The following is a 20,193-nucleotide window of genomic DNA, read 5'->3' as shown; positions in this document are numbered from 1 at the left end:
AGAATGTTAATCGTTAGTTTCCAATCGTTAGCATGTTTAGATGGTGCCAATTAAAAGTTTTTATCTTTGTTAAAATGTTCTCCGAGCATAATTCGAATTCTGATTGTTCAGTCTTTGTTTTATCTTTCTTTTGTTCAATATGGTTGAAGGATTGATTCTAAGGCATTATTTGTAAAAGGATATCAGCAGCCGAAGTAATCATGAAACATTACCAAGTAGAACATTATAATTTCAAAAAGAAAAACACTAGTTTTCTGCAATACTCAGTTTCTTTACACTGAAAATTCAATTACTTTACACTTCAAAAAATTAGGAACAAAAGCTCGCATATGAAATAGGACCCTCGTACTCATTGATCTATTCTAGAGTTAGTCACGGACTTACAAATCAATCAGAATACATTTTAAAATGCTAATTCATCTATACACACAGATAAATGTGCACAGATAACTAAAATTTGATAATGTAAAATATTAAATAAATTATTATTTTTAAACTGATTACTGATAAATAGACCGCAATTATCATAACATGCTACGGTGTTCTTATCAGCTGGCAAGATACTTTAGTTAGAACAAGAATTGCTATGAATTAGGCAGAAAAGGCATGAAACACAGGTCGATGCCCAAAACTTTTCTTGGGCTTTATGATTGACATTTCGTGCAGGTTACTAAAAGCCCATAGTTAACAACCTGAATATTATATTTATCAATAAAACTGTGGACATTAATTATTGATCTAATGTTTCATTTTTGAAAGTCAATAAACTTTTCAACTAAAAAGCATTTGCACATTTTTAGACATTTTCAAGTTTCTACATTTTTATATTCTCTGTGACTACGCCATTTTTCGTTACAAAGATTAATATAATCTAAATGGGCTGTCAATAATTTTTTTTTCTTAAGCTACAGAATTTCCATAGACGTAAATATCTATCCAATATATCCAATGTGTACAAGTATCATTCTTTTCTTTCTGTTGTGAACTAAATTTTATTTACATTAATAATTTTTAATTTTATTATCTTTCCTAAACGAATCTACGAGGGTCGTTTGAAAAGTCCGTGCAAAGTCAGAGAGATAGCACCCCTGGCGCGTATCGAGGTTATGTTTAGTTAGTAGCATCTCTTGGAAGAACACACACCAAGTTTCAGCCAGATCGGTCTATTTCTTTGTGTTTGGCATTCGTTTGAATCGAGGAAGTCGAGTGATTTTCAAAAAATGGACGAAAAAGAATTTCGTGTGTTGATTAAACACTACTTTATGAAAGGCAAAACGCCTCAGGAGACTAAAGAGAAGCTTGATAAACATTATGGTGACTCTGCACCTTCGATTAGAACAGTTTATAAGTGGTTTCAAAATTTTCGGAGTGGCCATATGGGCACAAGTGACGCTGAACGTTCTGGACGCCCTGTTGAGGTTACTACTCCAAGAAATCATTGATGAAATCCATGATATGGTGATGGATGACAGAAGAGTGAAGGTGCGTGAGATTGCTAGTGCTGTGGGCATCTCGAATGAACGGGTACATAATATTTTGCATCAACATTTGGACATGACAAAGCTATCCGCAAGATGGGTGCCGCGATTGCTCACGCTTGACCAAAAACGAAATCGTGTAAAGTGTTGCAAGGACGGTTTGCAGCTGTTCCAGAAGAATCCGCTGGACTTTAAGCGTCGTTTCGTCACTGTGGATGAAACATGGATAAATCCCTACACTCCTGAGACCAAAGAACAATCTAAACAATGGGTTACCAAGGGGGAATCTGCGCCAAAAAAGGCGAAGACCGTTCCTTTGGCCGGAAAGATTATGGCGACTGTCTTTTGGGATTCGCAAGGAATAATCCTCATCGACTATCTGGAAAAGGGTAAAACTATTACAGGTGCATATTATTCATCGTTATTGGACCGTTTGAAAACCGAGCTGCAAGAAAAACGCCCACGATTGGCCCACAAAAAAGTCCTTTTCCATCACGACAACGCACCAGCTCACACCTCAGCAGTTGTGGTCGCAAAATTAATGGAAATAGGGTTCCAACTCGTTTCATATCCCCCCTATTCTCCAGACTTGGCTCCCTCGGACTACTATTTGTTCCCCAATATGAAGAAATGGCTGGCGGGAAAAAGATTTTATTCAAACGAGGAGGTGATTGCAGAAACGAATGGCTATTTTTCAGACTTGGACAAATCCTATTATTCGGAAGGGATCAACAAACTAGAGCAGCGTTGGACGAAGTGTATAAGCCTAAAAGGAGACTAAGTTGAAAAATAAAAAAGGTTTACCCCAAAAAATTAAGTAGTTTTTATTTTTGCACTGACTTTTCAAACGACCCTCGTACATTACCATAAACTTTTCAAACATGCCGAATTCATTCTAATTTAGGGAATAATTTGCAGATAAGGGTGCGATGTACCGTAATCGTTAACGTACTGGAGCTAGAGCTGGTCCCAATTCTTTAGTTTAATCAATGTTTTAACTCCTTTTAAATAAGCGAAAGATAACATTGGTTCAGTTATAAAGAGGCAAAAGAAACTAGTAATGATAGTTCCAAATTAATGGCTACTTCACACATACAGATGTAGGTGAAGCGCAACGAGTTAAAAAAAAAAAAAAAAAATATTTGAAATCTTATGTGCAAATATATTCTGTTTCATTCATTCATTGTGGTTGTCAGTAGTTGAAAGATCAAAGGAAAGCTACACCCACATACAAAGCAAAGTTATGAATGGTTGAGAATATCGCCCACGTTCTATTCAATTATATTAACCAACTTCAATGGTAAAGGAGTGACTATTGTGCTAGCAGTGGGAATTATCAATTGAATGAGGACGTTTCTAAGTGATTTTATCAGAAAGGTAAATGAAGGAAAGTTACAAAATGTAGAGATAAAGGTTTATGGGATAGATGTAGAGGACTAGCGGACATGGAAAGTGAAAGTGGGTCGGAAATATGAGGGAGACATGAATCAGAAACTGCAAAGGGTATCTGTATAAACTTGAATATCTAATCTGGAAGTTATGTATACAGGTAATAGCACGCCTTGTTTCTTCTAATTCCCTAAAATGGTCATATTTTATCTCACAGAGGAACCCTGATCTTAGAGGTTTTGTGGGCTAGTGAAATAATGAAAACCTAACCCTCTATCGCTGTTCAGTAGTTCAGTCATTTTTGTTAATATCTGAGCAATTTAAATACTTCTAATACTCTTATTGTGACCTTTATTTGCTCTTCAGACACTTTAATGTACTTCAGTTAAACGCTTTATAGTTTTACAGATCTACAAATAAAATAAAAACTTCTACAGTATAGAAAGTAAATCACAATCCCATTAAATTAAGATAGTCTGGTGATAAAGTGACGCTTTATAAGTAGGGTCAAAATTTCTTTTCACCGTCGCTAAAGATTAATAAAAATCCAAAACAGGCCAGAATGAAGGAAAAATCAAGACGAAATATAACCGATGTTATAAAATTGTTCGTCAACTAATATGAACAGTTTTGCAATCTGGAGGGAAGTAGTATCATTTCTTCAGAAATTTCAAGTCCTAAGATGTTAACAGAAAGAGTAACGTTGTGCTTGAATTTAAACTGAAATCCTCCATCTTCATTTAATTTGAGCTTTAGATGGTGTGTGATGGTGATATGTGCAAATCCTATGTTGGTAAAGTTGAGTCAGCAATCGTTCATCCAGTGACACCACAGATCGCAATGAATTTCGCTGTAATCTCTCCACTCCTTTTAACCACTACTCTATGAGGGACTACTTTATGAACTTCATTAACTTCTTAACTCATGAATTTTCATTTGTAACCAACTATTCTATACTAATTTTACCACGTACATATGTATAAAAGTAAGACATAATTAGAGGGCTTTAAAAATGAAAGAAATGTTGAGTCGAATTTTCAAGATTATTGTAGTTAATTATTGTTACTAATATTAATACTAATTAATATTACATCTAATTTCTGTCCGAATTGACAATTTTTCCATCATGTATTCCACTATCCTTTACACTATTACCATGCTCTTCGGTAGTGTCAGAAGTGTTAAGGCCCTTAGATTACTCAAAATAATTTCAACCGCATGAAGTCATACCACTGGATATGTTTTTCAGATGTTTTCTTTTCATTTTATACAGATTGGCAAAGTTGCAAATTGTTTAAATCAAAATAATATTAAATTAAATACTTTTTTTCTGCAACCATGTAGGGAAGTTCTCATTACTCAATTAAAATCAGCTGTGTAATGCCCAACTTCCCACACTAGTGGGGGGAAATTCCCATTAGTGTCACTTTCCGCACAAGTGAGTGGAAAAACTTTATTGTGCTTCCTTGATATAAGAAGTTTTGTTATTAACATAAATATTTTCTGTAAAACTCTAATAAGCTTATTTAAATTTATTTTATTTAAATAATTAAAAAACGAATATTAAAAAATAGAATAAAAATTGAAAGGAATATAGAAATAAAATAATACTTTAATAAATAATTAGATATTTTTAATTATAACAGTTAAAAAGGTTATAGTGTTACCTTATAGAAATTTAAAATGGATTCTAGTGATGCCTGTTTAGAAAACGCTCCTCCATCAATAAAAGAAACAGCAGAAAATGTAATAAGTAATGTAAATACGTAAGTAATGTAAATAATTGTAATATAACAATAAATGTTTATAATAAATAAATTACTTTTTGTAGACTGTAAAAATGAAATTTTTAATTTTATTAGTTAATAAATGGTTGCAGAAAAATGAAATTTTTAATTTTATTAGTTAATAAATGGTTGCAGAAAAAATATAATATTTAACTCTAGTGTAAAGTATTTTCCTCACACTCGGCAATTTGCACTTACACTCGCATCGCTTCGCTCGCTCGTGCGTGCAAACCCTGCCTCGCGTGAGGAAAAGTACTACTTCCCACACTTGTTAAATAAATAACTATTAGGTAGAGCTACTGTTATATTGTAAAGTTAAATTATTTTCTGGTAAACGCTTATAAACATGAAAAAAACTTTGTGCTGTAAAATAATAATCAAGAAAACTAAGTTTTTTAAGTGTTTTCTTTTTCTAAATTTGTCCTGTAAGAAATACAGAACTGCAAAAAAAGTGTCAACGTTATTTATTCGTTATACTGATGTATTAATTCTTTTTATTGAATAATTTATTACTAAATTAATGTGAAAAGCCTCTTTAAACATTTCAAATTAATGTTTGGTTAAAGATACCATTTGGTAATACAACATTAGTTATCTTTCGATAAACCAGACCGATCATATAGTTTGGATCACCAAGATCATATAGATGGCCTTAATTACTTCGAACATTACTGGCCATCTTTGCAGAACATATGTATTACCCACAAGATATTCATATCTAATAAATTATTAGAACAAATACATGATCGAACTTATAACATGGTTATGTAAAATGTAATACGAAATAATGTTTGAAACTAAAGTTGGTCTATACAGTTTTTAATTTCTGGCATTTTTATTCTTAGTATAATTGTTTTAATACTATTTGTTATCTTCTTTTTAGCGAGACAACTTTCTGTAGCCTCACAAAACACGGAATTTCCTTTCGATTTTAACTCTTGTGTAATTTTTTGAGTTAATATATTTAGTGATAGATGCAATAAGATCCTAGAAGATACTTTGAACAACCACTAAGTTCTACCAGCTCTTGTACATATTATTTCTTTGCAAGTTTACAATCAAATTGAATGTCTTATATAGGTCGAATCCTTTTGGCGGTGGTCTGAGACAAAACTAGAATTGGAGAAGTGTTAGATTACTCTCTATAGATATTTTCTTACCAGCTAGACGTGTGGCGGTGGTTTTACTTGGATGTTTGACAGCAACTCAGTTTGTTATGCTGGGATACTCGTGGTGTTACCAGAAAATTGCTAAACCTATCTGCTTGATATATCAGTCATAATTACTAAACTAATTCTAGTAAACAAGTTTCCCATTCGCTTTAAGGAAAAAGATCGATAAGGGAGTGTATCCCAGCACTGAAGAAAATACTCGTAAACATTGAACAACCTACCTTTAAAAAAGGACACCATTACTCACCTTTATTTTGGAAATCATGGAAGTTTTCGTTTTAAATGTGTAAATTGATCGTTGAAGAGATAAAATTACTTTGACATTTAACTGGAATTATTTCAGTAAATCTGTGTGCTTAATTTATTCCTTTGAATTAAAAAAAAACACAAGAAAAAGCGTCAAAGAAGAAAGTAAAGGATGCGTGGGAAGGCTAGTGGTATTACCTTGTTTACATAAATCTTCCTTTGGAATTGGGTCCCGAGTTATTGCTGCTTCAAAAATTACTTTAGCAGACAAATAAATGTGGGCGTACGACAACAAATAATAAAAAATTAACCAACCTTTGATTCAAATCGATTATCTTTTAGGGAAAAAAGCCGACAATCGATTGTTTAGTTATGTAAATTAAATTGAACTGTTTATTGATTAGCGAGCATAAATTCGTGCTAATGTTCCGCCCACTATCATTCCGAACTGTTTAATTACTTGCCTTCATTTTCTTCTAGAGGTCATAGGTAGATTTAGGCAACTTTTATGAAATGATCAAAGCATTTGGTAAAATAGTTAGTAAAATTGATTAATCTTAGCTCTATAAATAGAATTTCTAATGAGATTAAAACAAGTTATAATCCTTACCAAAATAATCACAGATTGTACTCAAACATCTACATAAATAACAATTATGTTTAACGTTACTACCAAAATTTGCATTAAAGTTCTAGGATAGCGAGACTAGTTCGGGAACCAGTTAAATGATCTAATTATAATGTGATTTCAAATCAATCAGCAACTGTATGTATTTGCCAGTGGCACCAGCCGCCAGGTACCTCGACCATTCTATCTTCCTGCATATTGGCTTCATGTAATCTTGTATTCATAATGATACACGATTCACTGTAGTAATTTGTAATTCTGTCGCTTGTGGTTCCACCTAACTTGCTTTACCATTAGAAATTAATAAATATTCAATAAACCTTCCTGTATGTTCATACAATACAATGGCTGGATAAATTGTTGAATCCGTTTCAATCGGCATGTGTCATGATTCTATTATAATGGGTTTGGTTAGTCATTAATGTTACATTAATCCTAGCTTTTTTATTTTTCTGGCTGTTACAGAAGTCATTTTTCCAAATACTGGGAGTTTGTTGTTATGTTTAGTAAAAATAATTTTCTTGGCTCTGAATAACTCTTGACAAGTTTCTCCTTTCACTATGGGGCAGTCCTTTCTTATGTTTTCTTCCAGATATTCTTGAAGTCACCTCCATTGACCCAGAAGTCCACAGTATTCCCACTGAAATTTTCCGCAATATCCATTCTGTTGCTAGGCAACTGCCAATCAAAGATACTTCTAAAGGACCTGATACTTTTCTAATCTTCTTAACAAAGACATATTGAGCTAGGAACTCCAGCTAGAAATCCACTGTCTCATCAAAAAATACCCAATTGTTAGAAAATGTGGCAAAAAGAATGAAACACCTTTCTCTTTTTTGGCAAATACATTCAAATCTGTTCGAAAATGGCCTATATACGAGGTGTGGCTACTAAATAACGAGACTGATGCTACAGAAGAACTATGCATGCGCCAAATCCCAACGACCGACAGCTGTGCAGCGTAAAGCCTTCTCTTACGATTGCAGCGTCTCACTTGTTTGTAGAGAAATCTGTCTGGCCGGAACCGTCGTTTGTGTAAGAGGTGTTAGTTTCGTTTTGCTGAAAACATGATACTACACATGTAGTAGAGCATCGAATTGTCGTGAAATTTCACATCAAAACTTGATAAAACCGCTACTGAAACTTATCTTTTATTAAAAGAAGTTTATGGCAATGAATTTTAATCACGTGCGCCAGTTTTTGAGTGGTTCAAGCGTTTCCAAGATGTCCGAGAAGACCTCGGAGATGATGACCGCCCGGGTCGCCCTTCCACGTCCAAAACGGATGAAAATATCGATTATAATTAATCAACATTACTACCGTGAGGTGCTTGCTCAACTCCGTGAAAGAGTAAGGTAAAAACGACCCGATTTGTGGAAGAACCAGTCAAGAGGACTGATGGGTTCTCCATCAAGACAACGCGCCGGCTCACACTGTATTGTCTGTCAAGACGTTTCTAGCCAAGTACAACATCCCAGTTTTAGGCCATCTGCCTTATTCATCTGACCTGGCCCCATGTGACTTTTATCTGTTCCCCAAAGTCAAATCTGCATTAAAAGGAACACGATTTCAGCCCGTTGAAGCTGTGAAAGAAAAAGCGGCACGCGTCATGCAGGAGCTAACAGAAAAATACTTCCAACACTGTTTCGAACAATGGTAAATCCGCATGGAGCGATGTAGGGATAGAGGAGGGGTGTATATTGAAGGTGATAATAACTAAATATGTATAAATTTAAAATAAAATGTTTTCCAGCAATAGTCTCGTTATTTAATAGCCACACCTCGTAATAATGTAAAGTAATAGCCTATTTTTTCAGGCGGGGCTTAACGTCCAACTACCAATTAGGAGTCATGGACGGAACATGATAATGTACAAATATAATATTGATATCAACTATTGGCACTGTTCTAATTTTCAAATAAAGTTAATTATGTAAACAGCGAAAAGATAAAGTTGTCGATGTTTGCACCAGATTTCTTTAGCTCTTTTAACCATTTTTAATTCACATGAGCAATTAGATTTGACTTAAGTTTTAGCAAACGGATTAATGAAACAAATAAGATGAAAATATTTCATGAAAACTGACTATTACTTCTGTAAAACTCTTAAGTGTTTTACACAGGAGAGTGCCCTAATAGAAAAAGAAAGTTACCCCAATGCAATGATTTATTTTTATTTATTTATTTTTTTGTATTGAAGAAATGAAATAGTTATTTATTTAACAAGTGTGGAAAGTAGTACTTTTCCTCACGCAAGGCCGGGTTTGCACGCACGAGCGAGCGAAGCGAGGCGAGTGCAAGTGCAAATTGCCGAGTGTGAAGAAAATACTTTACACTCGAGTTAAATATTATATTTTTTCTGCAACCATTTATTAACTAATAAAATTAAAAATTTCATTTTACAGTCTACAAAAAGTAATTTATTTATTATAAACATTTATTGTTATATTACAATTATTTACATTACTTACGTATTTACATTACTTATTACATTTTCTGCTGTTTCTTGGGAGGAGTGTTTTCTAAACAGGAATCACAAGAATTCATTTTAAATTTCTATAAGGTAACACTATAACCTTTTTAACTGTTATAATTAAAAATATCTAATTATTTATTAAAGTATTATTTTTATTTCTATATTCCTTTCAATTTTTATTTTATTTTTTAATATTCGTTTTTTAATTATTTAGTTACGTTAAATAAGCTTATTAAAGTTTTACAGAAAATATTTATGTTAATAACAAAATTTCTTATATCAAGGAAGCACAATAAAGTTTTTCCACTCACTACTGACGAAAGTGACACTAATGGGAATTTTTCCCCACTATTGAGGGAAGTTGGGCATTACACAGCTGATTTTAATTGAGTAATGAGAACATTCCTACATGGTTGCAGAAAAATAATATTTTGTTCCAACTAAAACCGAACTCTTGTTATTTATCTAAATTATGTTTCCGAGTTGTATCTATTTCAATTCTTTAAACACGAAGTAACAAAAATGAAAAACTACTAAATATGAGCACGGCGGTGAGGATGTAATAATTAAAATAAATTTACTTGGGTCCATAATACAAAATGGTTGTTGCCAATTTATCACACCTTTTATATTCACTGTTTTTCTCTCTTTTTTTTAATAAAGAAATAAATATAATATTTATATAAAAAGGAGGTGACTAATCTTTACTTTCTTGTATGTTGCAGTGAAGAAAGCCCGTTATACAGGAGGCCAGGGTAAGTTGGAATTACTTTTTTTAAACATTTATGCATACACATCACCCTATTTCCAGATCTGCTAGTTAGTATAAAGGAGAAAAAAAAAAAAAAAAAAATCTGCATATTGCGTTTGAATTAATGAAGCCATATCTCTGCCCTCGCTCTGGGCACACTATTCTTTAGATCATATCTCTCATATTTTTCTTCTTTCCATTTTCGCTCTCCTTATTTAACTTTTTTTTCTCTTTTAATTTTAAATAAAGTAGGTAATATTCGTGGTCGAATATTCAGATTAAAGTATTATTAAAAGACATATTTCTTTCTTGATTTTTTTTATAAATAAAACCATTCACCTTAATCTTAATGCGGCTGTCAAATATTAAAAAGAATTAAAGAAATTAATGACTATTTGATAACTAGCATGATTTTGTGACCCACAAAAATACTAACTTTGCCACATAAATCTTTTCTTTCATATTTATTAATATACCCTCGCCAATGTACATAAAACGAGTGTTTAAATTTTTATTAATTTAAGTACACTACAGCTTTCCATAATGATTCAACGCTGAAACTGTTCAACTCATCAAAGTTAATTTGAAAATATTTTTCTCATAACCTATTTACCTAACTACTATTTCTTTTTAATTGAAAACTTAGAACATCACTTTAATTTATTTGAACTAAATTTAACATCAATTTCTCAGATTTATTCGTTATTTTCTACGCTACAGTTACTGAAATTCTATAGATTATGATAATAACGTATCAAAACTAAACTGTTCCTCCCTTAATTTCAGAAGTTTTATGGCTTATTAAAATAATTTAATAAAAGCAAACTTTTATTTAAATATTAATTAACTTATACATAGTTCACAATAAACTCCTCCAGCTTATCAACTTCAATATTCCACCTCATAATGTAATAATTCCAATATACGAGGGTCGTTTGAAAAGTCCGTGCAAAAATAAAAACTACTTAATTTTTTAGGGTAAACCTTTTTTATTTTACAACATAGTCTCCTTTTAGGCTTATACACTTCGTCCAACGCTGCTCTAGTTTGTTGATCCCTTCCGAATAATAGGATTTGTCCAAGTCTGAAAAATAGCCATTCATTTCTGCAATCACCTCCTCGTTTGAATAAAATCTTTTACCCGCCAGCCATTTCTTCATATCGGGGAACAAATAGTAGTCCGAGGGAGCCAAGTCTGGAGAATAGGGGGGGATGTGAAACGAGTTGGAACCCTATTTCCATTAATTTTGCGACCACAACTGCTGAGGTGTGAGCTGGTGCGTTGTCGTGATGGAAAAGGACTTTTTTGTGGGCCAATCGTGGGCGTTTTTCTTGCAGCTCGGTTTTCAAACGGTCCAATAACGATGAATAATATGCACCTGTAGTAGATGAGAATTATTCCTTGCGAATCCCAAAAGACAGCCGCCATAATCTTTCCGGCCGAAGGAACGGTCTTCGCCTTTTTTGGCGCAGATTCCCCCTTGGTAACCCATTGTTTAGATTGTTCTTTGGACTCAGGAGTGTAGTGATGTATCCATGTTTCATCCACAGTGACGAAACGACGCTTAAAGTCCTGCGGATTCTTCTGGAACAGCTGCAAACCGTCCTTGCAACACTTCACACGATTTCGTTTTTGGTCAAGCGTGAGCAATCGCGGCACCCATCTTGCGGATAGCTTTGTCATGTCCAAATGTTGATGCAAAATATTATGTACCCGTTCATTCGAGATGCCCACAACACTAGCAATCTCACGCACCTTCACTCTTCTGTCATCCATCACCATATCATGGATTTTATCAATGATTTCTGGAGTAGTAACCTCAACAGGGCGTCCAGAACGCTCAGCGTCACTTGTGCCCATATGGCCACTCCGAAAATTTTGAAACCACTTATAAACTGTTCTAATCGAAGGTGCAGAGTCACCATAATGTTTATCAAGCTTCTCTTTAGTCTCTTGAGGCGTTTTGCCTTTCATAAAGTAGTGTTTAATCAACACACGAAATTCTTTTTCGTCCATTTTTTGAAAATCACTCGACTTCCTCGATTCAAACGAATGCCAAACACAAAGAAATAGACCGATCTGGCTGTAACTTGGTGTGTGTTCTTCCAAGAGATGCTACAAACTAAACATAACCTCGATACGCGCCATTGGTGCTATCTCTCTGACTTTGCACGGACTTTTCAAACGACCCTCGTATAAACATATTTTGCCATTTAGATTTACTATTAAAAGTTTTAAATTTTAAACGATTCTGATCATCTCTTTCCAAATTTATATCTAAGAAAGTAATTGAATAACTTTTTAATAAATTAGTAACATTTTGTTAAATTTTGGTCATGTAATTCTATCATATTCTAAAAATTATGTTGTGTACTTTTATTTCATTTTCATTACATTTTACGCGTATAAATTGTTCTACATTTAAAATTTTATATAATTTTTACACTGTTTTAACCAATCCTTTATAGTTATGTGTCTCTTGCCTATACTTGTAACTAAATGAGTCTTTAAATTTTGAGACAAATTAACCTTATCTTTAACAGTTAAAAATCATGTAAAAAGTAAATAAATCTAGAGTGTTATTTTCAAGTGGCATTCAAACAAGCTATGCTCTGGCCGATAATATGAAAAGGACTGGATATTTGTCTTGAGCTTGGGAGAGAGAGAGGAGTGGATAGTAGTTGGATATAGAAGTGTGACTAACCACATACCAAATCCAATTCGATTTCTTGTCACTAAAGCTGTCTTCACTAGAGGCTCATGTATTTTTCAAACAATGTAGTCTCGTTTTTATAGTGCTCTGAGTGTATGTATTGGAGATTAGGGTGGTAGCTATGTACAGCCAAAATCCACTGAAAACCTAAAAGACATTTTTTTTTGGGACCCCCTAGGATCATAAACATCACATGTAGCTCACTTATCCCTGTCATATCATAGTTGCTGATGAGAAAACACATCGTAAATATATAAATATAATATAAAAAACTATTTCCAAGAGCTTAATTTTGGTACAAATTTTCTTATATTCAAAAACTTTACACTTTTTTTTTTTTTGGAATCCAGAGCACCCGGACTTGCTCTAGAAACTCAAGAGCATACTTCCGTTCAAATTATTTTCATTAAAATTAATTATATTATTATTTTCAAATTCAAATCGGAACATCGTATTGAAGCGGGTGTTCCTCAAGGAAGCATCTTAGGGCCTATCCTATATGTTATATACACAGTAGACATACCAATCCATCCCAGAAACTGTCCTCCTAACTTATGCAGGTGATACCGCTATACTTTCTCCTCACATTGATCCGGTAACTTCACACAGAAACCTTCAAACTCATCTCTTTTCTCTTGAGGAATGGTTTAAAAAATGGAAAATCAAGTTAAATGATACAAAATCTCAAATTATTACTTTTACTCTCCGCCGTATCACTCTTCCTCCGATCTTCTATGACTCAGTTCCAATTCCTCCTGCCAATGTTGTCCGTTATCTTGGGCTTTATTCAGACAAAAGACTGACTTGAAGCCTGCACACACGACTTAAACGAACTGAAGTTAACAGGCGTTATTGACTGCTTAAAAGATTACTAGACCAACGTTCAAAACTTTCACTTAATAACAAACGACTGATTTACAATTCTATACTAAAACCCACCTAGACGTACTGGTATTGATCTGTCGGGTTCAACGAAACGCTCCAATCTTCAACGAATTCAATCGCTTCAGTCTAAAATTCTCCGCACTATCGTTAACGCTCCATTCCTAACTATCCATACAGACCTGGAAATTCCGTCTGTAGGTATAAACAATTTTTTTTTAGAATCAATTAATGTATCTTTTATTTAATCATAATTAAAACAGGCAATGGTGTAAAATATTTCATGAGGAAAATAAAAAACAAATTAAAAAAATTATGAAAACAGTTGACAGGGATAATAAATAGGGAAATGAAAAAGGAATAATCTCGTTTTCATACCACCAAGCTTCGCTACCTTTAATTAGTTATCCCTTTTAACTTTTATATGGGATTAGAGAAGGATATGGCCGCGTACAGTTTGCCCATTAATCATCAATTACTTTAAACTATGTAAAATGCACACTTTCTAATCTTAACTGTTTAATTCTTTCACAAAAGTTAATTGTTGCAAACAATTTCAATTAAGCAATTATTGATTAGTGAGACTTGTATTTATTTACTTATAAATAAAGATAAAAGGAATTCGTGCTATAAGATCTATTATTGCTTTAGAATAAAACATGTTTGTTACTAATTTTAGGTACTAATTTGGGATGACGCAGGGCAATAGGATAGAGTTTTACAAAACCTAATAAATGTAAAAAGCACCAACTTTTTTGAAACCTAGCTCCTTAACTAATTTGTAGTTTTATTTCCAAAAGAGTTCCAGATTTTTGTATTGGGTTACCGAAGAATGAACGCGACTGTGTTAAATAATTGAAAGAAATTTCTCTGCTTAAATTCAATTGCCAAAATGTTTATTATTATATTTTGTTTAAAGGTTTTTTGCTTAACCGTGTGGAATGCTTAATTATCGAAAAATTTATCTGAAATAAATACCAGTCAGAATTCTATAATGGACTATCTATTTCTTTTATCAATTTGATTAATTTTCAATTTTTGAAAAATGAAGGAAAGTTATGCTGTTTTTTTATGGTTTTAAAATAATCCTCGATTATGTAGACCATAATAATCCATATTAGAAGATCTTTTACACGTGGATTTCGTCCAAATTAAAACTGTCCGGTAGGACAGTTGTATAAGGGTTGACCATCAAAAACTGCACGAAAAAGCGTAACGTTGAAAAACACCCAACTTTGACAATTTTTTTCTCTTTTTCTATAAAAGATAAAATTCCCAAATTTTCTTTAAATTATAGGGCAAACCCTCCTTTATAACTGTAATTTTTTTGCAACCACTCAGATCTAATAGGTTTCGAGAAAAAAGTTGCCGAAAATGAGCAAAAACGGCTTTTTCAAAAAATGTTCTTGTTCTTGTTGTTCTTGTTGTTGTTGTTACCTTTTTTGTAAACAACGTAGCGCCTAAACGCGGGAACCGATTTTCATGAATGAGGTGTCATTCGATTCGGAATTTTATGTAGATGTGCCTTTTGGGGGTACCGACGATGTACATCGAATGGGAGAGGAGTTAGCTCCCTTTATATAAGGCCCCCTCCAAAATGATTATTACTAATTACTCTGTAAATCTTGGCCCGATTTTGATACAATTTGGTAGGGTGATAGGGCTAGGGCTCCCCTACGTAAGATTAAAGCGACGATCTCTCTTACACTTGTTAAGGGGAAGTATAGCAATCGATTCAAATTACCAACACGTGAACCGATTTTCATGAATGAAGTGTCATTCAAATCGAAATTTTGTACAGATTTACACTTTGAATGTCTCGACGCTATGCCTCATAAGGAGGGGAGTACGCCCCACCCAAATAAGGCCCTTTCTAAAACTATTATTACCAATATTTCTATAACGCTTAGTCCGATTTTGATAAAATTTAGCACGAAGAAGTGATTAAAGTTCCTCTACGTGGCTGTGACGCGCCATCATGCTCTTACACCTACTAAGAGGAAGTACTGCTAAAATTATCAATGAGTGAACCGATTTACTTCAATAAATTGTCGTTCGATTCAGAATCATTGCCTCTTTGCCTTTTAGGGAGAAGTACAGTAATCGCAGTTTATTTTTCTTGCTCCTCTTAAAAGGAAGTACTGAAATCGCAGTTTAATTTTGCTATTTACGTACAAATACCTTCCTATGTTATTCAAAACGCTTTCTCAAAAAAATTGTTATTGAGGATGGTTTGGGGACCGCAACTATAATCAATCTTTTTCAATCAATATTTTTTAGAATTTATTAGATGTCACAGACCCTTATGCTGGCCACTTCATTCATAATATTATTTTGTTTAATTATGATAAAATGTATATAATATCTTCGTTTTTTAATAGGTACTTTATTTTAACTGTATTCCAAATTATTCTTCTGATTTCTCTTTAATGTGCCCTTTATTCTGAAGATGACACATATACAAGCACGTTAAATTAGAAAAAGACAAAGAGTCGGTTACTGTTTAAATTTGAATCATGGAGGATTTAAAACAATATTTCAGCCTTGAATTCGTCTTACCGAAATATTCGTGAGCACAAATAACAGTTAATAACAAGTAGATTATTCAACAATAATGATTCATTTCTCAATTGTAATTTAATTTAGTCCCCCTAATTTTACTTATAGTAAAATACTGAATAATTAGCTGCCCTAAAAATATGCATATCTTATTTATTTTATATTACGTATATACAACAGTGTGGGAAGAACACCTAGATGGAGAATGTAATTCTCCAAAGAAAACTATATTATTTGCGATAAAGCCAGATTAATTATTACCTATTATTATAAACGTTTGACTACTACATAAAGTAACAATTACTTTAATCGAAGAATGAACTTAAACCGACGATTTTTATTTATAAATAAAAATAAATAAATAAAATCATTGATGTAAGTTGGTGTAAGCATTTTTTAAAAAACATTTATGAATTTTTTAGCCCCATATTTTTTTTATTTTTTATAACGTTTTCTTTTCACCTGTAATTAACAGTTTGTTTATTATAGATAAATAGATTCAAAGTTAAATGGTGTGCTATTTGAACAATTATTTTGTAGATGAAAATGGCCAGCATAAGGGTCTGTGACATCTAATAAATTCTAAAAAATATTAATGAAATTAATGCAGTAAAATTACTTAAATAATATCAACTAAGCATGAATGAAATGTTGGGTACTCGCTGATTTGTGTACCTTTTGGCGTTTAATCAACCCTTATACTTAACATTTTAAACTGTAAGTTTTTGTTAAGGAGATTACGAGGGTCGTTTGAAAAGTCTGTGCAAAAATAAAAACTACTTAATTTTTTGGGGTAAACCTTTTTTATTTTTCAACATAGTCTCCTTTTAGGCTTATACACTTCGTCCAACGCTGCTCTAGTTTGTTGATCCCTTCCGAATAATAGGATTTGTCCAAGTCTGAAAAATAGCCATTCGTTTCTGCAATCACCTCCTCGTTTGAATAAAATCTTTTTCCCGCCAGCCATTTCTTCATATTGGGGAACAAATAGTAGTCCGAGGGAGCCAAGTCTGGAGAATAGGGGGGAAGTGAAACGAGTTGGAACCCTATTTCCATTAATTTTGCGACCACAACTGCTGAGGTGTGAGCTGGTGCGTTGTCGTGATGGAAAAGGACTTTTTTGTGGGCCAATCGTGGGCGTTTTTCTTGCAGCTCGGTTTTCAAACGGTCCAATAACGATGAATAATATGCACCTGTAATAGTTTTACCCTTTTCCAGATAGTCGATGAGGATTATTCCTTGCGAATCCCAAAAGACAGTCGCCATAATCTTTCCGGCCGAAGGAACGGTCTTCGCCTTTTTTGGCGCAGATTCCCCCTTGGTAACCCATTGTTTAGATTGTTCTTTGGTCTCAGGAGTGTAATGATGTATCCATGTTTCGTCCACAGTGACGAAACGACGCTTAAAGTCCTGCGGATTTTTCTGGAACAGCTGCAAACCGTCCTTGCAACACTTCACACGATTTCCTTTTTGGTCAATCGTGAGCAATCGCGGCACCCATCTTGCGGATAGCTTTGTCATGTCCAAATGTTGATGCAAAATATTATGTACCCGTTCATTCGAGATGCCCACAGCACTAGCAATCTCACGCACCTTCACTCTTCTGTCATCCATCAACATATCATGGATTTTATCAATGATTTCTGGAGTAGTAACCTCAACAGGGCGTCCAGAACGTTCAGCGTCACTTGTGCCCATATGGCCACTCCGAAAATTTTGAAACCACTTATAAACTGTTCTAATCGAAGGTGCAGAGTCACCATAATGTTTATCAAGCTTCTCTTTAGTCTCCTGAGGCGTTTTGCCTTTCATAAAGTAGTGTTTAATCAACACACGAAATTCTTTTTCGTCCATTTTTTGAAAATCACTCGACTTCCTCGATTCAAACGAATGCCAAACACAAAGAAATAGACCGATCTGGCTGAAACTTGGTGTGTGTTCTTCCAAGAGATGCTACTAACTAAACATAACCTCGATACGCGCCAGTAGTGCTATCTCTCTGACTTTGCACGAACTTTTCAAACGACCCTCGTAAATAATATAACTATCAATATTTTATTTCCTTCCCATGTTAACTTCTTGCTGTTTTCGTTCTGACCGTGTTATTACTTAATAAAAAACAAAAACAAAAAAAAACGCTGTTTTTTTAGTTGTAACAAAAAAATAAAAAAATAATAAAAATGCATGTGCCACAGAAATAGCTGGGTTGCTCACGTTATATCGCGTGCACGTACGATAACCGAGCATCACCTAAAAATATGGTATCCAGCAATATTATATAATTATTTTTTCTCGTACCAACTTTTTGTGCAGTGAGTAAGGTTTGGTTTATGTTAAGTACCGTTACTGCTTCCAAAATAAATGTCGGTCTATTTATAAAAATATTAAATATTTTGATCCATTTATATGTGAAGATTATTCCTCTTCACATATAAATGTTTTTGGACTAGTCCAATACTTGCTACATAATACGCCACAGCTCAAATCTAGACAGTCAGTACAATCCACAACATGTCTACCAGGACATTTCCTTCAAATCCTCATCACAGACTGCAGCGGCGGTGGCTACGCGACCATTTCAACCCACAACGCCGACCTCCTAGGATGGGTTGCTGTGTAAGCTTGCCAACGTGGCGAACTAACGGCTTCCATCACTGGATGGTCATGGTTTACTGCACTCATGCCTAATATATGTATATAATTTCTTACATTACCAGTTTTTTTCACACATTTTATCACCAATAACAATTTTCGTTGAATATACAAGGATGATAATTTGCTCCGACATCCAATTACCTAGGATGCGTGGAGCAATACGGAACTATTCCATGAATGGTAGGACATTCCATTTATGTAATGAAAAGAATGAGGCAAAGACCACAAGTTAAATTTTTGTGTCTAATATAAGTGAACATTAAGTCATTATCAAATAGTGATCAATTATTTCTTTAGCAATAAATTTTTCATCTTAGTTTAATCAACTTTAATTACGCGAATGTATGTTTATTTTACGTTAAGATCTCAGCTTGTTTAAAGTTTTTGTTTATAATTTGAATGCTAAAATAAATTTGTCTCCATTTCGCGAATCTAATTAATTAATTTAAACCTTTATTACAAGAACGCTTAGAGTTGACCTTAATCTAATAATTGTGTATATGTGCGTTAATCTTACTGCTATAAGATAATAACTACCAGAACTGAAAGCAACTAAAACACTTAATACCTGAGTATAACAATTTAGTTTCTAAATATAAATCAAGGACTTGCTCAAGGGGTAGAGTGAGGCCGTTGCCATTAAACTAAGCCGATTATATTTGTTCCATGCTATTTACATAAATGCAATTAACCGTTGATGCCTCCCTTCGTATAGAGTAATTTCACGCCGTCAATGTCGATAAGTTTTGATTTTCTTTAATTTAAAATATATATAAGTATATATATTTTTTTGTATTATTACTATATCTTCTACAAGATTGGACTCGAATTACTGAATGACGATTCAGCTTTCCTTGGAGCGGAGTATAATTGGCTCCGTCTTCAACCCTGTTCACACATCATACAAGATATACACAAGCATCTCTTCACGTTACTCTGTACACACGTAGATGACACACCCTACATCAATTTCATTCAAGTAACAGTCACACTAATATACAAAATAGAATCTTGTGCTAAGAAATGGCGAATTAAAATGAACCCACAGAAATGCCAACATACCATACCTTTTTTGCCGGGTCTCCTGCCTTCCACTTTTCTTCATCAGCAATCCTCTACTTGTTGCTCTTTAAAGATAAACGCCATCGTTGAAAAATCTACACACAAAAGCATAATTTCTTTACAGACTACTTGGACGACGCTTCAACTTGTCCATAGAACTCAAATGATTGATATAGAATTACTATTCTCAAACTTATGTGGACATACGGGCTAGAGCTGTGGGGGGGTTCAGCCAAACTGTGCGGACTGTACAGACATTTCAAAGTGACCAACACCACCCTTCCTTACTCTTCATAATGACCTCAACATCCCATTCGTACAACTCGCCAAGACAGAATAACAGAAGTTCCAAACTGTTCACTCTACTTGCTGAAATCTTTTCGTCCAGTCTCAT

The 20,193-nt window shown here is 33.7% G+C and overlaps 1 protein-coding gene across 6 annotated transcripts in view; it reads left to right on the top strand.

Moving 5' to 3' along the window:
• unc-13 overlaps positions 1-20,193 on the top strand; it is a 626,295-nt gene that overhangs the window by 89,614 nt on the left and 516,488 nt on the right. For all 6 annotated transcript variants that reach the window (XM_074122300.1, XM_074122305.1, XM_074122303.1 and 3 more), the window contains exon 3: positions 9,902-9,931. In XM_074122300.1, the coding sequence (XP_073978401.1) occupies positions 9,902-9,931 (30 nt within the window). The remainder of the gene's footprint in view (positions 1-9,901; positions 9,932-20,193) is intronic.

This window comes from Rhodnius prolixus, unplaced genomic scaffold (assembly GCF_049639745.1).
Source record: "Rhodnius prolixus isolate KJV_2025 unplaced genomic scaffold, Rpr scaffold_8, whole genome shotgun sequence".
Taxonomy (NCBI): domain Eukaryota; kingdom Metazoa; phylum Arthropoda; class Insecta; order Hemiptera; family Reduviidae; genus Rhodnius; species Rhodnius prolixus.
Note: the sequence above shows the minus strand (reverse complement) of the source record. Positions and strands in the feature narration are given on the sequence as shown.